General features: G+C 41.4%; 1 protein-coding gene and 1 long non-coding RNA gene across 4 annotated transcripts in view; both read right to left on the bottom strand.

Moving 5' to 3' along the window:
* Positions 1-11,626: 11,626 nt before the first annotated feature.
* Positions 11,627-21,779, bottom strand: part of LOC307016374 — a 157,711-nt gene continuing 147,558 nt past the window's right edge. The window contains exon 5 of the long non-coding RNA XR_013801788.1: positions 11,627-14,173. This is a non-coding gene — a long non-coding RNA (uncharacterized lncRNA). The remainder of the gene's footprint in view (positions 14,174-21,779) is intronic.
* Positions 15,592-20,049, bottom strand: LOC307016861 (zinc finger MYM-type protein 1-like). Of its 3 annotated transcripts, XM_079646200.1 has the most exons (5): positions 19,705-20,049; positions 19,079-19,162; positions 18,879-18,980; positions 18,667-18,753; positions 15,592-18,332 (listed from the first exon to the last, which is right to left on the bottom strand). In XM_079646200.1, exon 5 carries the CDS (start codon positions 17,727-17,729, stop codon positions 16,125-16,127), a length of 1,605 nt encoding a protein of 534 aa, XP_079502326.1. In that variant the 5' UTR covers positions 17,730-18,332; positions 18,667-18,753; positions 18,879-18,980; positions 19,079-19,162; positions 19,705-20,049; the 3' UTR covers positions 15,592-16,124. The 3 variants fall into 3 exon arrangements, with proteins under 3 accessions (XP_079502326.1, XP_079502325.1, XP_079502324.1); XM_079646199.1 differs by having other exon boundaries at positions 15,592-18,378; positions 19,079-20,047; XM_079646198.1 differs by having other exon boundaries at positions 19,079-20,047.

Below are 21,779 nucleotides of genomic sequence, written 5' to 3'. Positions count from 1 at the left end.
CTGTTTAAATAGTTGTCAAAAGGTAATCCAGCCTTTGTTTTGCCTTTCAGCTGGAAGAAACAGCACCGAGGCAAGAGACCGGGCGACTTTGTTTGTAACGTTCAAATTTCCCAGTGTGAAGAGACTTTTCATTATGCAGCTACAAAGGTGGCTGACAGGAGAGCAGTGGGATGGAGACAGAGTGTTCTCTGAACTCCTCTGGTATCAGGACATGAAAGAAACACAAACATGACCTCACACTCGCTTGAAACGGCCCTATGATGCGACCTGCATGCAATGTCGCGCTCAAAATCCATTTTCATTTGAATGAGAACATCAGTGGGAGGAAACCCCCCGGTAGCAAACAGTCATCTTTTGCTGGTGTAAGAAATCAAGTAGAGCTTTTCTCATAAATGATGAGTGGTAATGATATCACAACGAAGCAAATCATCATGTATAAAATCATATTTAGTGCTTATCAGCTCCTGTTGTCAGAGAAATCGAGTCCTTTAAAGATGGATAATGTTTTCATGGCGGATTCTTGAATCCTAAAACTCTAGTAAAAGTCTCATTTCTAATCTAAGTCATTGTGATTCATAAACTTTATGTTAACAGATAAGGTTGTGAAAAGAGGTCCAATTCACAATACATCTCACTATTTAAAATAAACAATAAAGCAGGTCTTACTTTGGCTCTGGCTACCTGGCTACCTTGTTAATACCACCTTGTTGAATGTTGTCTTCAAACTTTAAACCTTGACAGTGTTTTTTTACAGTTATTAGTTATTTTATATTTGGACAAGGCAGCAAACCCCTAACTGCTCCCTGGCGGTGGTCAGACAGTCTCTTTTCTCTGGCCCTATTCTGTACACAATGCATGTGCATATGTGCACCCTACTGTAAACTGTGTGTATAACTGTGTGTGGGTATTAAAAAAAAGGTACCACTTTACAATAAGACTACACTTATAAAGGATTCATAAAGGGTTTATAATTAGGTTATAAATTAGATTGTAAACACTTTATTAATCATTAAGAACCATTTATAAACCAGTTCTAACATACATCAACACAGGCTCACTATTTGGCAAGATGACTAAGCCTTATATTGGCTACTTAGCGAGAATCAACTCAGTGAACAATAGATACCAAGGATGCTGGCTGATGAAGAAGATGAAGTAAGCTAGGTAGCTAATATAAGGCTTAGCAGTACAAATAAATGTGGGCTCACCATTTGGCAAGCAACCGGTTACAGTTGCCCTGTTTAACTCATGTCTTATAAAAGCTTATTAATGATTTATAAAGTGTTCACAACCTAATTAATACATGAATTACAAACTATTCGTAAACCCTTTATAAGGGTAGTCTTATTATTAAATGGTACCCAAAAATATATATATAAGCCAACTGAAAACTGAATTTCCCCCTTTGGGGATAAATAAAGGTTCATCTTGTTCTTCAGCAAAACTACTCATACATGGCCAACACATCCTCCCTCTCCCTTACACTCATCCATTCCCAGTATAGCTCATCCTTAGCCACATCCCTCCGATTCTCCACCCTTCTGCCATTCATCGGTCCAATTCCAAACCACACCCTTCCCACTCCACTAGTGTTCTTGTCCTGTTGAAAGGTGAACCTTCACACCAGTCTGAGGTCCAGAGCGCTCTGGAGCAGGTTTTCATCAAGGATCTCCCTGTACATGGCTGTATTTATCTTTCCCTTGATCCTGACTGGTCTCCCAGTTCCTGCTGCTGAAGAACATCCCCACAGCATGAAGCTGCCACCCCCATGCTTCACTGTAGGGATGGTGTTGGCCAGTTGTTGAGCGGTGCCTGGGTTCCTCCAGACATGATGCTTGGCATTCAGGCCAAATGTGGTTTCATCAGACCAGACAATTTGGTTTCTCATGGTATGAGAGTCCTCTAGGTGCTCCAAGGGGGCTTTCATGTGCCTTTTGCTGAGGAGTGGCTTCCTTCTGGCCACTCTACCATAAAGGCCTGATTGGTGGAGTGCTGCACAGATGGTTGTCCTTCTAGAAGGTTCTCCCATCTCCAAAGAGGAACACTGGAGCTCAGTCAGAGTGATCATCGGGTTCTTGGTCACCTCTCGGACTAAGGTCCTTTCCCGATGCTCAGTTTGGTTTGGGTGGCCAGCTCTATGAAGAGCCCTGGTGGTTTCAAACATCTTCCATTTGCAAATGATGGAGACCACTGTGCTTGTTGGGACCTTCAATGCTGCAGAAATCTTTCTGTACCCTTCCCCAGATCTGTGCCTTGATACAATCCTGTCTCTGAGGTCTACAGACAATTCCTTGTACCTCATGACTTGGTTTGTGCTCTGATATGCACTGTCAACTGTGGGACCACATATAGACAGGGGTGTTCCTTTCCAAGTCATGTCCAATCTATTTAATTTACCACAGGTGGACTCCAGTCAAGTTATAGAAACATCTGAAGGATGATCAGTGGAAACTGGATGCACTTGAGCTCAATTTTCAGTGTCAAAGCAAAGGGTGTGAATACTTATGTACATGTGATATTTCATTTTATCATTTTTTACCACATTTGCTAAAAGTTCTTTAAAAACGTTTTCTATTTGTCATTATGGGGTATTGTGTGTGGAATGTTGAGACATTCTTTTTAAAAATCCATTTTGAAATACAGTAAGGCTGTAACATAACAAAATGTGAAAAAAGTTAAGGGGTATGAATACTTTCCGGATGCACAGTACGTACATTCTTTCATCCCTACGTACAATCATCCCTTCATCCTCTTTACCCATCTCCTATTATCGATTCCTATTTAACTTGTGCATACTTCTCTCTTGTCTTGTCTTATGACATAACCTCTGACCTCTGAGTCTCCCTCTGGCTGGACGTTGCTTCCACTGAGACCAACACATGTAATTCTTCATTATTCACCATACATCTAATCATTGTACCCCATTTATTACATCTTTAAACAATAGTTGGTGTGATCCCTGCCAGAGATGGGGTCGTTACTAAAAAAAAGTTATATATTACATATTACATATTACTTTTTAAAAAAGTAATATATTACACTACTTCGTTGCTGTCTACATAAAGTAACTCGTTACTTTACTCATTACTTTACTCGTTACTTTGTTCGCAGGGCCGGCCCGCCCCTCCCTACAGGCCGATCACGCAGACTGCGGCGCACCTACAGTCTAAGCGCCCCACAGTTTTGCCTCTGCGAGACTCCACTTGCACCCCCAATTACTATTGCTTTAAGCAAGACATAACACAAGTCTTTCTTTTGATATGCTCTTTAATAAAATAGGCTACCAGCCTGCCACAACAAGCTAACAGTCTGTGAAACGTAAAGACACTAATTAATGAAACCAGTTCAAGACGCATTATTCTTATTCTTATCATTCTTTATGAGCGCAGTAACGGTAAGGTATCTTATTACTTACTAGCTTACTTATTTATTTAGTTTTCCATAACTTAGTAACAGAGACGGTTAAACTAAAGTGGTAGAGACATGGCAGAATTCCTACAATGAAGCGGGACATTGAACTGTTCACCCGTGAGAGGGCAATCAAGAAAAGAGAGCGAGCGGCCCCGTTGAGGAAGTTTACAGATGAAAAGACTCAGCCATGTTTATGCAGCACTACACGTGGAGATGTGGACGGGCTAATCGCGCAGATTACATAGGCCTACATGTATACAAACCTGCGGCGGCGGAAACCCCTCTTGTCTGTCAGTGAGTGTGATTATTTTATAAAAGTAACGAAGTAACGCGTGTCGGGGCAATGTTAGTAACTGTAGTGTGATTACTGAATGATAAAAGTAACGCGTTACACTACTCCGTTACCGACAAAAGTAATATTATTACAGTTACTTTGTAACGCGTTACACCCAACTCTGGTCCCTGCTACTGAACACTTCATTAGGTTAACGTTTTATCAATTGGGCCATTTTGAAACGTCTTTTTCAGCCTTTAGATATATAAAACTGGACCCCCTTAGGTAATTTCTTGTCAACCAAAATAGCAACATCATCACCCCCAGCAGGTTAACCCTCAATATGACATATAATCAGGGTTCCCACGGTACCTGGAAAACATGGAATGAATTTTTTCATTTTCCAGGTATGGAAAAGTCATGGAAACTGAGCAAAAGTGAACACTTACATGGAAATAGAAACAGTTGTCCTGGAAATGTTTATTGCTCTTGGCATCCTATATGGTATATTGGATGTTGGAATTTGATTCAGGCAACTTGGTGATATGGAATTTAAAAGTATAGTTTCGGATTGGTGGACTTCAGGAATAATAACGTTACTCGTGATCTCAATAGAAGGGTCAAATACATGCATTTCCCAGCCAACACGGGAGCCTTGACATCTACAGTGAAACTTCTTATGCAAGTTTATCCTCAAATGTAAGTAGCTGTGTTTTAACTGTGGTAAACTTGGGTTTATCAACGTTAGTTAGTAAGCAGTGCAATCTTGCTAACTAGCTAGCAACTTGAATTTGAGTTTGTTTTGAATTTGGATTTGACTAAATAGGAACATTTGGGGTGAGACATTTTGGAAAAATCATTGATCATGCCTAGACTGATTCTATACATCTATACTGTTAAGCTAAGCTTACTAGTGGGGTTGGTGTACTGAGGAACCACAGGGGAACCAGCCTTATGTTTTCCCTTTTAGGTTCATTAGTTTGATTTACAAAAGCTTTTACAGAGTGAGAGTAGGCATACTACCCCTTCTACGTAAAACTCATAATCTCAAATGTGTGATGCATTACAGGAGTGAGTGACAATGACACGCGGCAGATTCAAGTCACATTAGAAAGATGACTCTCAATACAAGGACTGGATTGGAGAGGTACCAGGAGATATCCACAAGGCTTATTGCAAGTTTTGCCGCATGTCATTTGACATCAGCAATATGGGGGTCGCTTTCCTAAAGAGCCATTCAAAAGGACAAACCCACACCAAGTTAGCTGGACAGCTAAATAATGAAAGAAGAATGACAGATTTCTTGACTACAAAAACAGGATAGGGAAGAAGCGGCCCAACAAGCCAGGATATCGAAAGTGACAGTCAGGTGCCCAGTACCAGCAGTGAACAGCCTACGGAAAAAGGCTCTGGAGCTCAGGGGAAAACATTTTTTTCAAGCCAAGCTGTATTTGAAGCAGAGATTCGCTGGGTCATGAAGATGGTCAGGTCACACTTCTCGTTCAACTCCAACTCTGACATTTCAAAAACTTTTGCTCAGATGTTCCCAGACAGCGAAATTGCCAAAAAATGTGGCTTGTATCCTCATTTTAAAGAGCAGCTGATCGAAGACGTAAGAAAAGCAAAGTGTTGTGTCTTTTGACGAATGCCTTAACAAAGTGACACAAACAGAACAGATGGATATCATTCTGCGCTACTGGAGTGAACGCGAAGGGAAAGTAGCTGTGCGTTACTTCACTTCAGAGTTCCTAGGACACACTCAGGCAGAGAAGCTCTTGGAGAGTATCAACAGATCCCTGTCACCTCTGGACCCCAAGAAGCTCCTGCAAATATCGATGGACGGCCCTACAGTGAATTGGAAGTTCTTAAGAATATTCCAAGAGGACAAGAGCAAAGAGGACCCAGATGCACCAAAGCTCATCAACCTGGGAAGTTGTGGTCTGCATGTTGTGCATGGAAGTTTCCAGACCGGAGAGAGGGAAACAGGTTGGAAAATCGGAGATGCGCTGAGAGCGCTTTGGCAGTTGTTCCATGACTCGCCAGCAAGGCGAGAGGATTTCAGTGAGCTGACTAAAACGGCAAGATTTCCTCTGAAGTTCTGTGCCACTCGATGGGTTGAAGACTTGAAAGTTGCTGAGCGGGCAATCGAAGTGTGGCCAGCTGTGATGGCGTACATCCACAGCCACAAGAAACTTACGAAGAGTAAAGTGCCAACATCTGCGTCCTACTTGACAGTCAAGAAGGCAACCGAAGACCCTCTTTTCCTGGCTAAACTTGAGTTTTTCGCTTTTGTTGCAAGGCAGCTGAAGCCTTTTTTGAAGGTATTTCAGACAGATGCCCCAATGGTGCCATTATTGGCAAAGGAGCTCCAAAGCACCCTGACAGGCCTGCTGTCATGCTTTATTAAGAGAGAAGAGCTGGAAAAGATCAAGACACCTCTCCAGCTCACTAAACTGGATCCCCAAGAGAAGCAAATCCATGTCCCACTCAAACACCTGGACATAGGATTTTCAACCAAGCAGGCTTTGCAGAAGGCATCTGAGAAGCTCCAGGAAAATCCAGTGAAAATCGTGGAGTTCAAAAAAGAATGTGTCTCCTTACTCACAATGACCTGCAAGAAAATTATGGAGAGAAGTCCTCTCATGTATCCAGCTGTGCGGCATATGAGGTCCCTTGACCCTGTGATGATTGTGACAGAAACCGAAAGTACAACAGTAATGTTTGAGAAACTCCTTCAGGTTCTCCTCAATGCTGGATGGTGCCCTGCCACAGAGTGTGACAAAGTCCTTTCTCAGTATAAAGCATTCTCACTCAATGTCAACACAAACCACAAAGCAGAGTTCCAAGAATTTGTTTACAGCTGCAGACTTGATGAATTCTTCGGAAGATATCTCAGTGGCAAAGAAGAGTATGCAGAACTGTGGAACATCATGCAATGTCTCTTCACGCTGTCTCATGTACAAGCTTCGGTAGAAAGGGGGTACTCTGTTAGCAAGGATATGCTTGTTGAAAACCTACAGGAGAAGATGCTAATAGCAATGCGCTTGGTCCACGATGCAATGGCTGGGTACACAGATGGAGGTCTTCCAAAAGACCTCAAGCAACACTGCAGAGGAGCAAGGACAAGATATGAGATGTATCTGGAAGACCAGAAGAAGTTGAGAGAGCAAACCACTAAAGAGAAGAAAAGAAAGGAGCTCTCCCAGGAAATCCAGAAAGTGAAAACCATCCGGCAAAAAGTAATGACTATCGCTGAAACAATGGAGAAAGAAGAACATGAAATGGCAGTCATGGCAGAGAAGAAGCACAATTTTACACTGCTGTCAAAATCAAATGCCTATCGGAAAGGGGTTGCTGATAAAAAGGAAGAGGTGGCAGCTCTAGACAAAGCCCTGAAAGAGCTGCAAGAGTCTGTCAATAAGTTAAAGCAATGAGGTATGCGCAATAGCCTTTATGGATGTATGAAAGATTGTAATATTTATTGGTCACCCTCCTAAAGATAAATATAACACCATTTTAGCTTATGGAGATGACCAATTTTAACTCAAAATAACATTCTGTTTCAGATCTTCAGACTGAAGAGAGGAGGAGGAAGAGGAGTGGAGAGGGGGAGGAGCCAGGAGGGCACAGAAGGAAAGAGGGAGGAGGAAGAGAAGAGGGGCGAAGATGAAAGAGGAGAAGAAGAGGAGGATAAGAGAGTAGAGGATGACAGAGGAAAAGGGAGAAGAGTGGAGAGGAGTTGAGAAGAGTAGGAAGAGAAGACAGGAGCGGACACAAGAGGGGAGGTGTGGAGAGAAGAGGACAGGATGAGATAGGAGAGGAGTGGAAGAGAGAACATATATCAATCCCAGTGCTCATGTGTTTCAAAGTTCCAGTTCAATAAATTGTTGTTCATCTACAGCTTGTTGCATTATTTCATGCATTGATATTATCAATAAGACATAATATCTAAGAATTTACAATGTAGACTTGACTGGCACATCTTTTAAATCAAGTAAGTAGTCAGGTGTCCTAGGGGGTTGTGTGTGTGAGGGGAGGGGGGCGCGGATGGGGGCGGAAAGCTTCAGGGGCCTATAGATCATCACTTAATATTGTACCTGGAAAATTAGGAGGTAGCATGGAAAACATTTTCAAGGCAAGCGTGGGAACCCTGAAAATGCAAATCATATCTGGAATATTACAGTGTAGAAAGAAAAAATACAAAAACTGGATGCAGCGTGCTATCTTTTTTTAAATACTAGAAGTACTGCCTGACGGTGGCTGCTGTCGTCACCCTGCAGCAGATGATGATGATGAAGGCGTGTACAGTTCAGCTGTAATTAGAGCAGAGTGTGGGTCACAGCAGACTGTGCAGAGCAGGCCCTGAACTGAGCATCATTAACAGCTCACTCATCCTCTTTCAACCAAATGGCGACTCAGAGTATCGGCATATGAGGTAATTAGACAATTTCTGACGCATATTACAAATTAATTGCCATTTGATATGTAAGGTTAAGTGTAAATGAGGAGGGGTGTTCCCGTTATGCCCCCGGCTTATTGCCATTAATTACCACAGTGATGAGCTGACGGAGGGGGCTACACTGCCTTATGGAGCGTGCTTTGTTGCTGAGTTATCATGATGTCTCACTTCCATGTGGATGACACTTTAAGTGAAATTCAAATAAAATAAAGCATGATGTATCCATTCTTGGGATATTTCTGCCGTGGTTGCTGCGATGACACCAGGGGCCTCATGTACAACGCCATGCGTAGGATTGACGTGGGAAGGTTGCTTACGAAGTAGAAATCCGAAAAATAGGTCCATAAATTTTCCGCCACTTTCCGATTCAACAAACATTGCGTACCGGCGAGGAAAGTGCGTATGGCACTTCCTACGCCGGTTTCCTTTTATAAATCACAACCGACTCGAAATGCGGTGCAGCTTTTGCGGGCTTCACGTAACGCCCATATTTGCCTATAAATAGTCAAAGAAACGCCGTTTCATTCATTCATTTTGACTGACTGCATGGAGAAGATCGCAGGAAATAACGACAGAACAGCTAAAAAAAACCCTCTCAGATTTTGGTTATTTTGGGGAGGTCGAGATAAATTATTGTTTGGTGGATGCAGTTTGAACCAGAGTAGCAGCATGGAGGTCGGATCGTCACCAAAATAAATAAATAAGTGGTCCGAAAAAGGTTAATGACAACAAAAATACACATAGCCTTCCTCAGGCAGTGTGTTTGTACAGGGGACAGGAGACCATCCCTTGATGAGAAACTGTAAGAAATGATCAGGGAATCCCTCCGGAGTGGAGTCATGACGACTGGATCTGAATTATGTTTTTGTATTTGGCGGTTTGTGTCCCAGCTATCGATCAGCTGTGCGCAGCGTCTCCACTGCAGCCTGTGCATCTCAACCCCCCCCCCAGCAGCAACTCTATATCCACCAGTTAAAGGAAATACAACTAATGTGTTGTGTTATATTAGCTGTACAATTTACCACTATGGTGCTCTTAGTTTCCATACCTCCTGTGTTTTACGAGCGTCTTATCAAGTCGCAAACGGCATAAAACACGATTAAACATGTATCAAACATATATAAAACCATGCTCGTAGATCTACAACCTATAGAAATGCAAAACGGCGTCAGTTTAGACGTAATTCTGTCCTCCTGCTTACCGCATCATTTATGAGAAAACATTTCATAACATTAACACAACATATTCGAGGTGGTTTTAAAAAAACATATCCGTATTTATTTATTTCTTAAGTTATGTTTTTGTGTGCACTGAGGAGTCTCAAACAGGCGTTTGTTAAATCATTTTAAGATTGGTTTTAATCAATTTTTGAAAATGAATTCTTCATTTATGATAAATGAGAGGTAACATTTTATTTATGGTATTATTTCCACATATTTCTCTCCATTCTTCCTTCTGCCAACGGTGTCGCAGTTTCTCGTCTCTCCCGTTTTTGTTCTTAGTGCGTACGCATGGGTTAGAGTTTGCGTGGAGGACCGCACGTTGGAGGACCGCACGTTTTCCCGTCAAGTTAGTATTTTATAAATCGCAAACATTGCGTAGAAACAGCCGTACGCCATTTTTTGAGCCTATATCCCTTTATAAATGAGGCCCCAGAACTTGCTTCAAGCACTGAAAAGTTGAATATATTTATATGTATTAAGTCAGCAGATTTCCCATAACTGTATGATTGAAAGCAATAATATTCAGTTTAAATATTTAACTTAATAGTAGGCCTATTGCTTTTAACTAATCTAATATAGTTATGTGAAATGTGTTAAAATAATACATTTAATAAAAGTCAACTGTGGCAGCGGGGTGTGGTTAATTAGTCACTGGAAAGCATGTGGTAACCTGGTTCTGGTCTGTCTTGCAGTAGGCCGGATCCTGGGAGGACGTTCTTGGCCTTGGAAACGGACCCATAAAGATCCGCACTGGCCACGTTGATTTGTGTTGTGATCTTTTGGACAATAAACCCCCTGTTGTTGCACCCAATCCTGTCTCCTTCCGTTCCCTTTGTACTGTGTGTGAGCGGAGAGGCTCACATCAACGTTCCAGTTTTTTCAGTGAGGCCTTTTCTGCTTTAGATTTCTCATCCAGACTGCTTCATATGCCCAAGTGTCCGTTCCAGGAAATGTGTAATACGTTCATTTTATTCCCTCAATAACTTTGAAAGCCGGCGTGATTCATCTCACACCTGCTACCCGACTGCTTTGTTGCGTTTGGATACTAGGACCCCAAAGCAGCGACTGACAAGTTAAGTTTCAAGGTGTTTAATGAAGAAAGCTAGGCCAAGGCAGGTACTGAAGACAGGGAGCTGGCTGGTTCCAGAAAGGTCCAAAAACAAAGCAGAGGGAAAACATCCCAGTCAAAAACTCAAAAAGTTGCTCAAAAACTGCAATGTGAACAAAACTCGGCTTGGGCTGCAGAGAGGCACTCTGAATCGTCGAACAGCATTTAAGTATCTGCCAGAGTAGTGAGATGTGGGCCAAGCTCTTAAAGAGAAGGTTGATTAGGTGAGTGAGAACAGGTGTGCCTCATGCAGAGAAGGAGAGACAGAGGCCGTGGCCGTTTCGCAATCTCGAGGATACGGGCTTCCAAGCCAATATTTCAAGGATTCTATGTCATCGAGTGCCGCCGAAGGACTGTTCCAATCTCCAGCATACTTGGAATTCCACCGAGGCCGCGTCCTTGGTTTGGGGGAAATTTTGAGGCTGCACATGGGTAGACTTCGCGTCCTTAAAATCCCCACAATGCTTTGCGCACGGACCAATTTCAAAAACCCTTGCGGAGAATGGCTGAAACGACACAGCACACATTTAAATGTAGCCTAAGTATTTAGTGGCGTAGAACATGTGTTGGTAAATATGTTACTTTGTTACATCACCAAAAATGTGTTCCGTGAAAGTAAAACAAGTTCCTAATTAGATAGACATCGTGAGGTATTTATGTTCGGTACAGTTTATGTTGAAAACGTTAGAGAGAGTGGCACACTTGTTAGCCTGTTCCATTCTTCTTCATTTTCCGAAGCCGTGGCTTGGAAGCATACTTGCTTCGTTTCTGAAGGAAGTGACTTGGAAGTACGCGACTACCAAGCCAGCATCCTCGAGGTTGAGAAACGACCATGGCCACTGATGGGTCCTCCACGGTCCTCCACGATTCCTCCGTGGATGCATTTCCGGCAACAGAGATGTTTCAAAGAGTTGTGACGCACGGCCGGACTTATCTCAGCCAATGACAGCTCTGCATGTATCCCCTGGATATTATTTTAATTACTGCTTTCATCGCGACGCAATGTTTACAGAGAGAACAGTTGTGAGGTCCGTGCAGAAAGCAGAGCAGTGTGTAAAATAGATATCACTCAGTATAACAGGCCTACATTACTCTCTGTATTTGTATGCTGTAGTTTAGTAGATATCTACAAACAAAGAGTCGATATTTTTCTAAAACCATTTAGTGCTTCACATAATAAAATACACAACGACTGTAGCCTGATTATGCTTTAGGAGAGGTGTGTGTGGTACAGTGTGTAGGTGTGTGTGTTGTACAGTGCGTAGATGCGGCGGACAGACGGGTCTCAGTTGCTTTGGTGTCCTATGCTTACTTTTAATACTTGTTGTAAATACAACTTGTGGCCTGTAATTTATTTTCCTCATTGTAGCGACCAAAGGGGGGGGATATATCCAGTCTCTGATAGTATATATTACATATCTGCCGTAGTTCTCCATTTATAGAGCCCTGATGAGAAGACTTCTAGACAAACATGAGGAACTGCCGCCAACACTGAAAACGTGACGTGGATCATAAATATATCAGCAATTAAACAACATCTTACATTTCTTTTCACACAATACGTCTCTTTGCAGTATCAACACTAATTCGGCTGACTTTGTTCCAATTGGTAGATAGGCTGTATTTACACCATAACGGTGCACCTCTGATATAAAGGGACACCTAGCGGTTAAAGCATGTTATTGAATTTCATTAATTTTATTATTAGATATTAATAGGATCCCTATAAAGTATATTCATTACTCGTTATTCTCTACTAATAGTTAATTAAAGACTGTATATAATGACTATTTTGCACATCCCTTTCAAGATTTCAAGGTTTTCTAAGGTTTATTGACATATCATATACACAAACGGTGTAGTTATGCAATTAAGGAAAAACTTGGGTCGCAGGTTCCTCAATAGTACATTACAAGACATCTATCAATGTTTGTGCATACCTCCAGCAATGTTAACTATGTTGGAGCACTTATTTTAACTGATATTATACATATGTATTATACTCTTATAAGATGTATGTAGATATTTCATCTCCGGCCTTGTCAGGTATTGAACAATCAAGAAATAAAGAACACAGAATTATTAAATATAAAACACATAATTTGTGTGATTATACTAAATGATTTACAAATAAACACCACTGCATATTTACAACTGTTACACATGCTTGGGATCAATAAAGTATATCTTATTTTAAGATGATCGATGGCTACTGCCATATTTGCAAAATTTGCCTCTGAACCTTGACAAGTGCATGTTTCAGGGGGGGTCACAGACATAAGACCAGCTGTTAAATAAAGAATTTCTGACCTTAGCTGTCATTTGGGTATATATTAATGCTGCCCATTATGGGCACAAGCAATTTTCACCCAGTTATTTATTATATGTTTTAAATTTGAGTGTTTCCTATCCCCTAAACCTCCAGGGATGTACACAGTTCAATACTGGCAACTTCTTATTATGGGAAATACGAAAACGTCTTTTAAAACTACAACTCCCAGTAGAGACGTGCCATATAGATAGAGAACATGTTGCGAAACACAATAGCCAGCATGTGTAGTTCTGGGGACGGGGTGGGAGAGGGGGGGACGCGGTGGACCCGTTCAAATTCAGTTTTGGACAGTCTGCCGTGGTTCCATCCCATTTCAAGTGCTGTTCGACGCTCGGCTTAACCCTCGGAGCACACTCTCCAATCACAGAGCTTGAGGACTATCACGGGGTTTGTCAAGCGAAGCGGAGAGAATACTTACTTCCGGTGTAATATTCTCTAAAGCAAATGAGCTGCTCCGATCCTCGGTCATTGCACAGGGGAAAATAACGTATCTATGCCACAATTTTAGATGCAGATTTTGTTAAACTAATACGTTTGCGCTGTAGACCAACACTATACATTGACGGGGAAGGGGGTAGCAATAAAGATAACACCCTTAAACAGTTACACAACATAACAGAAATAATATCGATAGCAGCGTCCCTAGCAACCACCTTGGTAACAATGAAAACGTTGTATAGACACAATTTCCTGAAGTAATCTTCGTAAGTCTTTTATGTGACTGGGTTGGTCCATCAGACAGAGGGCTGCTGTGCCTCCTGTCATCATTAATGGACGTCTCTCTTAAAATGACCGCTCAGAGGAGAGGAGTTCTCATTTCTCTAACCACCTGCTGCTTCCCCTCCTCTCTCCTCACTTCCCCACCTCGACTCCTCCGCTCCAATCTCCTGTGGGTGTAGAAGGGGAATCTCAGAAACGAGACGCGGCCCCAGCAGTGAGGGGTAAAAGGAGCAAACGACAGGAAACAACACAACAACCAAGAACCCCATGCAGAAACATAACATGCTTCCTTTTATACGCTTTGCCCACATTTAGAAACGAGCACAGCTGCCTGTTGGTGCCAGCGAGGAAGTCCATCACTTTTTTCCCCCAGTGAATACCATGCTAAAAGAGCAGAGGAGATGATCTAAGTAGACAGATTTGTTTTACTTTTTCTTTTTGGTGGTCACTCTCAAGAGGCGTTAAACCACTGAAATCCATCTCGTCCTGAAGGAAACTCATTTGAGGAGACATGTTGTGTGGGCCGTGCTGTGTTCAAGTATTTCCACTCAGCCCTTTGACACAGCCATCTCGCTGAAGACTGGAAGACTTCACTTGTTCAGCTGTTAGACTGCCGTCTCACTCCTCAGCTCTACAGAAAGGCAGCCTGTGAGACGCAGAAGAGATAAGACATATTTAGTCTCAGCTTGCTAGTTCCCCCAATGCGGATCAAGCAAGGCAATTTTGGAGTAAATAATACCATTTCCTCCCCCCAGGCAATCAAAACACTATCTCTGTGAAAAAAAACATGGGCACACACCAGATGATTGCCATTTTTATTTCTGGCAGAAATCTACTCACCCAACTTGGCTGTTAGAGGCAGACTCAAAGTTTCTCCTTAAATCCACTTCCCAGAAAACAACTTGAAATAACTTGTTTTTAGACGAGGTGCTCAAAGGGAACGCTTTATATTACAAAGGTTAATACTTTACTGATATGAGTGTTCTTTAAATTATATATGTGTACGAAGCTTTGTGTCTCAATGACTACTACATGTAAGAAAATAGGGTCATGTCCAGGCTATGACTGAGTTTTGTTTCAATGTAGGAAGTAACATGTAATGAATAGTGGGGGGAAGTTATTTAGGAAAGTGAATTTACCTATAACTGTATTAACATGCAATTCTAAAGCTGTTTTACCTGTGCATTACAAGAGTATGCTACTTCATACCTCTGCATCAATACATGTATTAAAATAAATAAATTACATTGCAGATTGAAATGTAATACAATACAATAGCTTTCCTTCCTACAATAGGAATATGCTTATTCAGATATGTTGTTCCTACATTCTTACTTAGCCTTTTTAATACAGTTCTTTTGTAGTTCAGTTCTGCTCCAAGTTACTTTTCAAATTAATATTTTATAAATGACAACACATACTTTTTATGCTTTGCTACAAGAGGCTGCATTCCACTTCCACCACTTTTGCTGCAAAGATGAACATGTACAAATTGCAAAAATCTTTCTCTTAAAGGTGGGGTAGGTATGTTTGAGAAACCGGCTTACTTTTTGTTATATTCCATGGAATGCTCTTAACATCCCGATAGCAATGAATACATGAAGTGCTTTGACAAAAAATCCATTAAAAAATGTCATCTGTGGAAGCCGTGGTATAGAGAGGCGAAGTCCCGCCCATCTACTTCCGACCCATGGGACCCCGGAAGCGGAAAATTATACATTGACGTCAATGGAGAGAGAAAAGTCATCTTTCGATCCCGTTTGAATTGTGCCACGAATGACACATATGATGTTTGTCAAATTAAAAGAACATTTTGCAAGTCAAAAAAATAAAAATGTGTCGTAAAACTGTGAAGTTACAATTTTTTTTGTGTGAAACCGCTCAGTGAACTACAGGTCTCTGGTCTCGCACAATACGCGTCACCATCACAAAGATGGCTGTCACGTTAGTAAATTTCACCTGTTTCTTTCAGAATGAGGCGAAAAAGTATAAAACGAGGTGAAAATCACTACAAGTCTGGGCATGTTGAGAGCTGTACATACACGAAAGGGAGCGGTCAGGGGCGGACCTAGCACATTTGGTGCCCTAGGCGAGCTTCACCACTGCGCCCCCCCCAAAAAAAATATCAAAACATCTTAACAGTTATACAGTAAAGTACTGCAGCTTTATTTATTACAAGCAAGAACAAGAGCTAAGAATAAATGTAAAGTGCACACTAAAGAATTAAAACAAATAAACAACTTAGCTAACAAACAATAATAATATCAACAAACAATAAAAGAATGTGCAAATTTGCTTTCAAAGAAAATTAAGAAGAAATGTAAAGTGCACACTAAAGAATTAAAACAAACAACTTAGCTAACAAACAATAATAATAATAACAATAACAAACAATAAAATAACGTGCACATTTGCTTTAAAAGAAAATTATGTATTGTAAAATATGTTACACATGTCAAATAATCAAAATATAATATGCTAAATAAACAAACAAATACATAAAAATTACAAATTCACTTTGTCTCAAGAACTATTTACATTCCACTCCCTATCATCACACAAGGTTGGCCTACATATTAGCTCCTACTGGTTTCCATTTACAGTGCAATCCTTCTGGCCTTCCTCGCTGCAAAGTCATCAATCACATCATCATATGAAATCTGACCACCAACCTCATGGTTAATACTGATTACAGCCAGACCACTGAGGCGTTCTTGAGCCATGGTGGACCTCAGGTATGTTTTCAAGAGTTTTAATTTGGAAAAACTCCTCTCGGCTGAAGCTACTGTTACTGGTAGCGTTGCACTGATCCGCAGAGCAATACACAAGTTGGGATATATTTCGGTGAGCTGCTTTGTATGTATGAATTTCAACAACTCAAGAGTTGTCATGCTCTTTGATGGCAAGTCAGGTACATTTTCCAACTCCTGAGCCAGCTCCTTCCCATCCAAATCAGATTGCCCTCCATGGCTTAAGGTGTGTGCAAGTGCCTCTGCTTGCTTCATCAGCTCTTGGTGTGGCAGGTCTGGGAAGTTGTACAGAATGCCAAACTTGTCTTGCACATGTTCAAGAGTGGTAAACCTCTCCTTTTGTGCTGACACTGCAGCATCTACCACCACGTTAAAGAACGTTACCTCCAGATTTTGCAAGGCATTCCTCAATGGCTCATCAGGAGACTCATATGAGAAGTGCCTCTTTGTTGACTTCAGCCGCTTTTGCACAAGGACTGCATCCACATTCATGTCTTCACACATGTCCTTGGCTGATGTTTGTGCAGCCACAAAGCCTGTGGCTCTGTAGGATTTGAGAGCTTTTTCAGTCTTTTTCAGTAGACTTACTGCTACATCCACTTGCATTGTTTGGGACTGCAGGACTTTGCTCACCTGCTGAATTTGACTTAACATGTCATACCAGACCACTGTGCACAGTGAAAAGCGGAATGACCCCACTTCTTCTGCCAGAGACTGGGCTTCAATCCTGATGATTGGGTCTTTGGCCTGGTTTCTCACCTCAAGCAGTGCCTCTCTCACAGCTGCGGCTTCATATCGCAGAGGCTCCACAGCTTTCACTCTGCTCTCCCATCTGGTTTCTGACCACATTTTGAGTGAAAGGTTGACGTGTTTCTTGAGGATGGCCCATCTCTGTGTAGAGGCAGAAAACAGGCAGTATAGCTTCTGCACAATGCCAAAAAATGATATGGCATCTTTGGAGCTTTTGGCAGCATCAGCAATGACCAAATTGAGTGTATGTGCCCCACAAGGCACAAACAAAGCTCTTGGGTTCAACTGCAGTAGCCTGGCCTGTACTCCCTTGTTCTTCCCTCTCATATTTGCGCCGTTGTCATATGACTGTCCTCTGCAGTCATCAAAGGCAATCTGCAACTCCTCCAGCCTCTTCAAAATCAGGGCGGACAAACTTTCACCAGTGGACTCCTCTGCTACTAGGAATCCCATGAAGTGCTCTTTAATCTGGGGGTCTTCTTCCAGTGTCACAATTCTGATGACTACTGACAGCTGTTCAGTGTGGCTAACATCCGGGGTGCAATCTAAAATGAGGGAAAAGTACTTGCATTTCTTTATTTCTTGCACTATTGTTGATAGAATCTTTCCACTGATGCATTCAATCAACTCATTCTGAATGGTTTTGCCCAAGTAGCTGTGGTGGGATGTTTGACTTTTAATCTTGTGGATGTGGTCTTTCATCACTGGGTCAAACTGCGCCAAAAGCTCAACCTCTTTCAAAAAGTTTCCATTTGAAGGAGAGTATTTCTGTCTTTCCTCTCAATGCCATATTTCGCCCTGCCAGAGACTGTACAATAGCAACCAGTCGTGTCAGCACTGCTCTCCACCGACTCTTCTCTGCCTCAAGGAGGGCCTGCTCTTGTTTGTCTATTGTTGTACCTTGTTTTAATCGAACTGCCAATTCTTTCCATGACGCCAAATTGTTCAGGTGTTCCGGACTATTTTCATGGCTGGTCAAAGCAGCACTTGCATTTTTCCAATCCGACAGTCCTGCATTTGTTAAATTAATTTGTTTTGGAGATAAAAGTTGACAACAAAAACAAAAAAGACTGTTCTTCTTTTTTGAATATGTCACCCAACTTCTTTTGATCCTTTCTCCATTTACTAAGGTCCTGCTGAAGTACTGGTGGTGGCAACTTCTCCCATCATCTCTCCTTGGGAAAATGAAATCAGGTGTTATCTGATATGGTCCTCTCCGAACAAACTCTGTCCTCATTGTGTCTGTGAGATGTGAAGGGCAGTCAGCAGGATCGGTTGGTAGTGGATCGTCTGTCTTTGCTGCATCTGGAGGGCATGTGAAGCACATTTTCTCACCTCATATTCACAATATCTTCACACACACACACACACACACACACACACACACACACACACACACACACACACACACACACACACACACACACACACACACACACACACACACACACACACACACACACACACACACACACACACACACACACACACACACACACACACACACACACAAACAACCCCAATTCCAAAAAGGTTGGGACAGTGTGTAAAATGTAAATAAAAACAGAAAGCAATTATTTGAAAGCATGAGGACAATTAGGTTTATAGCTAAACATCTTTACATTCATAAGGCACACACCTGAGAAGAGTGTATGGGTGGAATCTGTGGTGCAATCAGGATGAGATGCAGCAGGCTGTTCTGACGTTCCTTGCAGTGGTTCTGGGCCTATACATATATAGAGAACACACAAGAGCAAATATATTGGCTGGATTAGAAATGGCACGACAGTCATTTTTACATTCAATTATTTATCATCACATCAGGAACATCTATTGACATATTGTACTCACCAGAACAAACAGACACAGTGGTCAGTGGCAGGGTGGAATCAGTGGTCATCTCATCAGGATGAGCAGCTTGCTGTTCTGACGTTCCTTCATGTGGTTCTAGGTCTATAAATATAGAAAGAACACACAAGAGCAAATATATTGACTGGATTTCACATTCAATTATTTATCATCAGGAACATCTATTGACACATTGCACTCACCTGAGGAAGCCGGCACAGCTGAGGTGCATGGCGGTTCCTTGTCAACTGATGCAGCAGATGGTCCCAGATATTTTAAAAGTGAATCTAAAATGATATAACAAAATGTGTATTATCAACATTGAATCATTTCCATTTGTTAAATGTAGCTATTATTTAGTTAGTAAGCATTAGGACAGCCTGACAGGTCTGATTCAACTAATCAAGAGCTATGCCTATCTTATTAGAACAGTTGAATCAGGTGTGTTAGTTCTGGGTTGGAACGAAAACATTCAACAGGACTGGAGTTGAGAACCACTGAGCTAGTTAGCTAACGTTAGCGCACATTATGACAGGGTTGAATTTGGCAAATGTTTGACTCGGATAGTCAATGTGCTTTCTGAGGTAAACTTAACGTTAGCTAACGTTACCAACTAACTAACATTCCACCACACTGGCTAGCTCGCTACACCAAAACTAACATTGTTTTTATTACTAATATTTCTATTTCATGACACAAAGAAAATAGCCTTATGACAGTTTCGACTGAATGGCAATAACAAACGCTGGCTAGCTAACGTTGGCTTTGCTAACTAGCAAGATTACATGATCCATTCGCTAATGTTGACAATACAATCAAAATTGCATACCTTTCACCTTGGCACGTTTCTCTTCTTCTTCTTTTCTTCTGTTTTTATACTGCGCCCCAGATGGCTTTTGCCTCTTCATAGTTCTCTAACGTTAGTCTTTCTTTCCTCAACGCTCAATTTGATAAACACTTGACCGATACCCATCAATGCACAGCGCTCTAGCATGTTCTGACTGTGAACACCTAAAGCCGAGGCTCTCCGACCGACCGTTTTAGATTTTTGGCTCATTTTCCCTTATGTTAGAATTTTTTTTTTATGTAAGAATAATGGTTGCAGATATAGAGGGGGGGCGCCAAAACTGCGCCAAGCAAAAAAAAAAAAAAAAAAAAAAAAAAATTGTTGCAATTTTTGGCGCCCCCCTCTGGGTGGCGCTCTAGGCAACCGCCTATATTGCCTGTAGGAAGCTCCGCCCCTGGGAGCGGTTCTGTAAGAGCCAGCATGCGGGACCGGCTTTACAAGGTTTCAGTGAGTAATATGAGTGCAATGTTTAAGGTTAATGTCAGCTAGCTAACAAGGTACACTAACGTGTTTTGTTTTAGAAACTAGTTTTCTCCTTAAGAACTTTGTGGTGTCTGTGTATGCTGTGGATAACATTAGTGTTCACAAGAACAAGATACACTCCCGTGTTTTGTTTTAGTTGCTCTTCAGATTGAAGCGGCCAGTTCTATATCGACTATATGTGTGATCTCCTTTTTACATCTCGTTGTGTCATTTGAGTTTATTTGCTGTGTGTAGATTCAAGGATTTTGGTTATCTTGTCCAGGGATGCAAACTTGTCACCTTTCGGCGAAATTCTCCGTTTTGAATCCAAAATAGGTCGTTTTTGTGATTCCTGTAGATCTGCAATAAAAATATTTTTTGGGTATGGGAGGGGGTCTGGGACCCGGATTAATGTGCGGCCGCGAGCTTTTTTTATATATATTATAATGAAGCGCGAGCTGTGTGCTCGAGTCTTCCTGCCTGTCGGCTCTGCTCATGATGTATAATAAGCCTCTGCTGCTCGGCGATGATGGTCTAGCTTCAGCAGCTACATTACCTACGGTGCGTTCGTTAATATTAACTGTGCGTCCGGAGTCCCTGTGGCACAGACTGGACCGCTGGTGAACAGCTGTTAGAACGGGCCGTTCAGGTGTTCACAATAGAGCTCCCTGTCGGAGCGGCAGAGCGTGATGTGCACTGAAAAGTTTTTTTTTCCCGTCGCAATATTATCGTTGAGCTAGCTAACTAGCATACATTGTCACTATCTGCTAACGTTAGCTTTAGCCTTCGTTTTCTAATCGTTTTTTTCATAGGCTATAAACAGAGGTGGTATAAGTATATCTTGTAATTGATTAAAATTAGAAGTACTCAGTTCTTGTACTTGAGTAAAAGTAGAAGTACCAGAGTGTAGGAATACTCTGTTACAGTAAAAGTCCTGCATTCCAAATGTTCCTCAAGTAAAAGTAGAAAAGTATTATTATCAAAATATAGTGAAAGTAGCGACAGTAAAAGTAGTCATTTTGCAGATTGGTCCATTTCAGAATAATATGATACGTTTTATAATGATTGATCATGAAAGTGTTCTCAAAGCTGGTAAAGGTGCAGCTAGTTTGAATGACTTTGTATACTGCAGGGTAGCTTTTGGATTTACTCCAGGTCGAACTAAAGTCTGATTTAACACTTGATTATATTTCACATCATTCATCCACATCTGTAAAGTAACTAAAGGTATTACATACATGTAGTGGAGTAAAAGTACACCATTTACCTCTGAACTGTAGTGGAGTAGAAGTACAAAGTAGCAAAACATTGAAATACTTAAGTAAAGTACAAGTATCTCAAAATTGTGCCCAAGTATAGTACTTGTTGAGTTTATGAACTTAGTTACTTTACACCAGTGGCTATAAAGATAGAAAGACTAAGCCTTGCACAGAGGCCTGAAAATACATTTTCAAAATGCTCAACAGTGCTGCCAAAATTATAAACTGACTGCTACACAATTAAAATAAATGCTTTTTATATATTTCTATTAGATGTGACTCTATGGCGTTTCTGTTAATATTAACACTGCTGCTTTAGTTGTTCTGACTGCTAAA

The sequence above is a fragment of the Notothenia rossii genome (assembly GCF_949606895.1).
Source record: "Notothenia rossii genome assembly, chromosome: 8".
NCBI lineage: Eukaryota > Metazoa > Chordata > Actinopteri > Perciformes > Nototheniidae > Notothenia > Notothenia rossii.
This window is presented reverse-complemented; position numbering and strand designations above follow the sequence as displayed.

Excerpts from the sequence above, each read along its gene's own strand:
- LOC307016861 (XM_079646200.1), bottom strand. The coding sequence starts at position 17,729 with ATGAAAGACCACATCCACAAGATTAAAAGTCAAACATCCCACCACAGC.